Here is a 3,831-nt window from a genome sequence, read left to right on the forward strand (position 1 = left end):
AATCCCAGCACAGAGGAAGAGAAACAACCAAAAAGCAAACTGAGAAAGTGGCATCTGGCACCTAGAAAGGCACAGCACGGATGAGAGGAAGGACAGGAAAGCTGGAATGGAAGGGAGGCGATGGCTAGGCCCATAGGAGGGTGTTGCCCATGGAGACCAAGCCCCACGGCTGAGGGACCCCATGGCAAGAGTGGGGCAGGACGGGGCTCAATGCAGAGCCAGAGCACTGCATTGCAGGCAGCACAGTGACCAACAGGCAAGGGTGTCACAGCCAGAGAAAAACAGCGTCTGGAGGGGCCTGAGCGAGCCCTCCCACAGAGCTGGGAGAAGGCACAGCTGTGCTTCCCAGAACCCCTCGCATCCTTCCATTCCATGATGCAAAGACAATCTCCATGCTCTCCCCCCAGGCACACCAGGGACGCTACATGTCTGAAGGCCACCGGATCCTCTCCCACACCAACAGTGCATGGAGCTTTCCTCATCCCTCTGCGTCCTCTAGTGCTGGTGGTCGGTCACAGGGCTGAGTGTGAAGTGGTCACAGAGCAGGAGCAAGGCGTCAAAGCGCTGGAGCCGCTGCAGCGCCTGTGCCAGCAGCGGGACGGTCACCGCAGCTCCCGTGTGGGTGAAGTGCGCGACAAGCTGCTCAAAGCCTGAGATCCGTCCCAGCACCTGGGGCACGAGCCCCAGCTCCAGCGCCACATGGCCGAAGTTCTTCACACCATTCAAGGAAGGGTCCAGCAAGAAGGCAAGCGACTGCACCAAGGAATGGGGCAGCTCTGCAATTAGGAGACCTGGGGGGCAGCATCACAGTGAAGCTGGGTTAGAACCTGTCCTTCCTGGCCAGGATATGGGAAAACAGAGCAGCCAGACTCCAGTCCCAACCCTGCCGAGCAGGTGTCAGGACATCCTGCCAGGGCAGGCATCTCCTCCAATATCACTTCCAGAGCTCAGCAACACAGAGGTGGCTCAGTCCTGGGGAAGCTGGTAACTGGTGACAACCAGGCTTCCATCAGCCACTGGCTCACAGGCCACTCAAGGCAGCATCACAGAAAATGTACCTTCTGAACCAGCACCAAAGGCCACAAGTTAGATAAGTGATGCCTGGCACAGCCATGGTGGACTTCTGGAGGAGCTCTATTTCAAGAACCTGCCTCTCTGATATCCCAGTAGTCAGAGAATAAAGATGAGGCTGGAAGACCACTTACCCTTGGCTGCGCTGCTGATCTGAGTCACCAGGCTCTGGGCATCATCCACCTGGTGAGACAAAGACCCCAAGGTTGGTGGCAGTCTGCTGAGAACAGCAACCCCAGGCACTGCTCCCAGGGCCATCACAGGGGCTCACAGAATGGTGCTTCTCCTCCAGCTGTGCCACCCCATATCAACAAACCTCAGTCCACATCCCTACCCCTCCATCAAGCCCAGCTCCTGTGCCTGAGCCTCGGGCACCTGGCAGCAGTTCAGAGGAGTGATGAGGATGGAAGAACTTACTGGCTGTTCCCCAAGGGGAATATCGGTGGTGGGATTTGGGAAGGTGGGGGGCAAGCGATGGGCCCCCTCCTGCACCACACCACTGCTCTCTGCCGGGATCCTCTTCACTGCCTGGCTCGCTGCATCGTCTGGCCGCTCGCTGCCCACAAACTCTGCCTGGGAGGAAAACTTCTGGAGGTCCAGCTCGGTGCACTCCACTGGTGCATGTGGCCACTTGTGCTGCAGCTCGGAGGCGCAGGAGGAGAGGGGGGCCAGGGCCTCCACCGTGCCCGGCTGGCCCTGCCTGGGGGCGGGGGGCGGCAGGACCCCGGCCAGGCAGTCCCCATGGCCCGAGGCCCGGATGAGGGGCTGGCTTTCCAGGAGGCTCCTGCCCAGCTGGGCCTTGGAGGCAGTGCTGATCACAGCGGCTGGTGGCAAGTCTATCTCTGTCTGGAGAGAGGGGAGCTGGAGACCCACAGCTTCCCCGTCCGAAATGAACTGCACTGTTTCCACAGGGCCTGGAACCATAAACAGGCACGGCTCAGCAAAGCTCACCACGCAGCTCCAGCCTTCCTGCCTGGAAGGGCATCTCAGCAGGTCCTGGGACACTCAAGCTGGAGCCCAGCACCAGCTCCCTCCCCATGGGAAGGCAGCAAAAGCAGGTACCTTCTGCCTGCCTGTAGCAAGGGCTGAGGTTCTTCACACCCAGGCAGCAGGGACCAGACATCTGCTCCTCACACAGGAACCTGCCAGGCGCCGCTGCGGTCGGGAACATCGCTCGCTGGCCCGAGAAGTTCTGAGTCCTCAGGAAAACTTGGAGGAGAGAAGAGAACCAGCCTGAGCAAAGGCCTGGCTCACTTCCCCAGCATCTCCTCAGCCCTGTGGTATGTCTGCTGGCAGGGAGCCAGGAGCCAGCAGCTCCCTGGCATGCTGCTGGATGCCAACGTGCCCCAGCCCTGGCCACCAAACCTACTGCCCTCTTCCCTCAGCAGCAAAGAGCTGCCCAACCTGTGAAACCCCAGATGAGGGAACTGTCAGTTCTGAGTGCAAAATGGCCTTCTCCTTTTCCTCCTGATGGCACCAAGGAGGAGGGAGGATTCTTTGTGTCTTTAAGCATGCAAATCACACAAGAGGTCCTGCAGGCATGAGAAGCAGGACAAGGTGTCTATTCTGTAGGAGCCAAGTTGGGTCACTGTGCTGTCAAAGTGGCAATGCTCAGGGCAATACTCTACACAGCAAGAAGGAACCACAGGCACAGGTGAATAGCACAGAGAGGAGGAGAGCACTGACTCACCTCGCTGGCACTGGCTCTTCCAAAAGCGCTTGCAGTAGATGATGGAGAGTGCCAGAAGCACCAGGACGATGATGATCAGGGCGCTGCTGGTCAGTGCAAGAAGGGCCGTGTCCTGTGGTGGTACAGTGGGGATGGCGATCTTCACCAGGTTAGTTCTGGAGCGACCTGCAAACATCAGCCACAAAATGCTGGAGCCAAACTCTGAGGCTTGGGACCTCCCCTTCCCATGTGTCCCTCGCCACATGCCATGACTGTGCCTCCTCCAGCGGGGCTGCAGCTCCACCCACCCCAATCTCCCCCAGTGAGGGGCAACCTACACTGTGGTTCAGAGGAGGGCGTCTGCTTGGTGCAGGGGATGCACTCCCATTCCAGCTGCCCGCTGATCCGTGCTTTCCGGTAAAACCTGCCAACAGAGCAGAGGGGCTCAGCAGTGCCCAGCCCCTGGTGAGGCCCCGCCACCCTGGCTGTGCTGCCCAGCCCATGGCAGTGGGGACAGCTGACCCCCTGCTCTTGCTCAGTCGGCTGGGCCACCCCACAGCAGCAGGGCTCTCATCGCTGGCCCAAGCTGCGCTGCAGCTACTTGTTCACACCGAGCCATTTGCTAAGGAGTGACATCCCTCCAACAGCCCCTCCCTCTCTGGCCCCATGTCTGCTAAAGCGGATTATAGAGATGAGCAGCTCCCCAGAGGGTCAGGAATACCCCAGTCACAGCTGTGTCCAGCAAGAGGCTCACACAACAAAGCCTCAACTCGCTCCTGTCCCAGTCCCACTGATGGTCAGTGCGTGTCTGCAGCTTCAGATGCCACCCTGTGCCCACCCCCTCCCTGCCTGTCCCCAGGTGCAGGCGCAGTGGCTCTGCCCAGGCTGGCCCCGCTCACCCTGGCAGGCACTCCCCGCAGACCGCGTCGGCCGTCGCCGTGCAGTTGGATTTCTGGAGGCGGTTGATGAGGGCGCAGGACAGGCAGGGCTTGCAGCCGTGGTGTCCCCAGCGGTCCTTGAACTTCCTGGGAGGGCAGGCCACGCACTGCGCGTCCCCACCGCTGCCGTCACCGCAGTCCTGCGAGGGGCCA

At 60.4% G+C, this 3,831-nt stretch overlaps 1 protein-coding gene across 1 annotated transcript in view; it reads right to left on the bottom strand.

Moving 5' to 3' along the window:
- Positions 1-495: 495 nt before the first annotated feature.
- The window catches only part of EDA2R (ectodysplasin A2 receptor), an 8,568-nt gene continuing 5,232 nt past the window's right edge, over positions 496-3,831 (bottom strand). The window contains exons 3-9 of the mRNA XM_027905274.1: positions 3,640-3,818; positions 3,079-3,164; positions 2,762-2,926; positions 2,134-2,280; positions 1,419-1,985; positions 1,206-1,313; positions 496-791 (exon numbers count right to left, since the gene is read on the bottom strand). Coding sequence (XP_027761075.1) covers positions 496-791; positions 1,206-1,313; positions 1,419-1,985; positions 2,134-2,280; positions 2,762-2,926; positions 3,079-3,164; positions 3,640-3,818 — 1,548 coding nt within the window. The remainder of the gene's footprint in view (positions 792-1,205; positions 1,314-1,418; positions 1,986-2,133; positions 2,281-2,761; positions 2,927-3,078; positions 3,165-3,639; positions 3,819-3,831) is intronic.

This window comes from Empidonax traillii, unplaced genomic scaffold (assembly GCF_003031625.1).
Source record: "Empidonax traillii isolate 1590-97213 ecotype Southwest subspecies unplaced genomic scaffold, ASM303162v1 scaffold1138:size371499, whole genome shotgun sequence".
NCBI classification, from domain to species: Eukaryota; Metazoa; Chordata; class Aves; order Passeriformes; family Tyrannidae; genus Empidonax; species Empidonax traillii.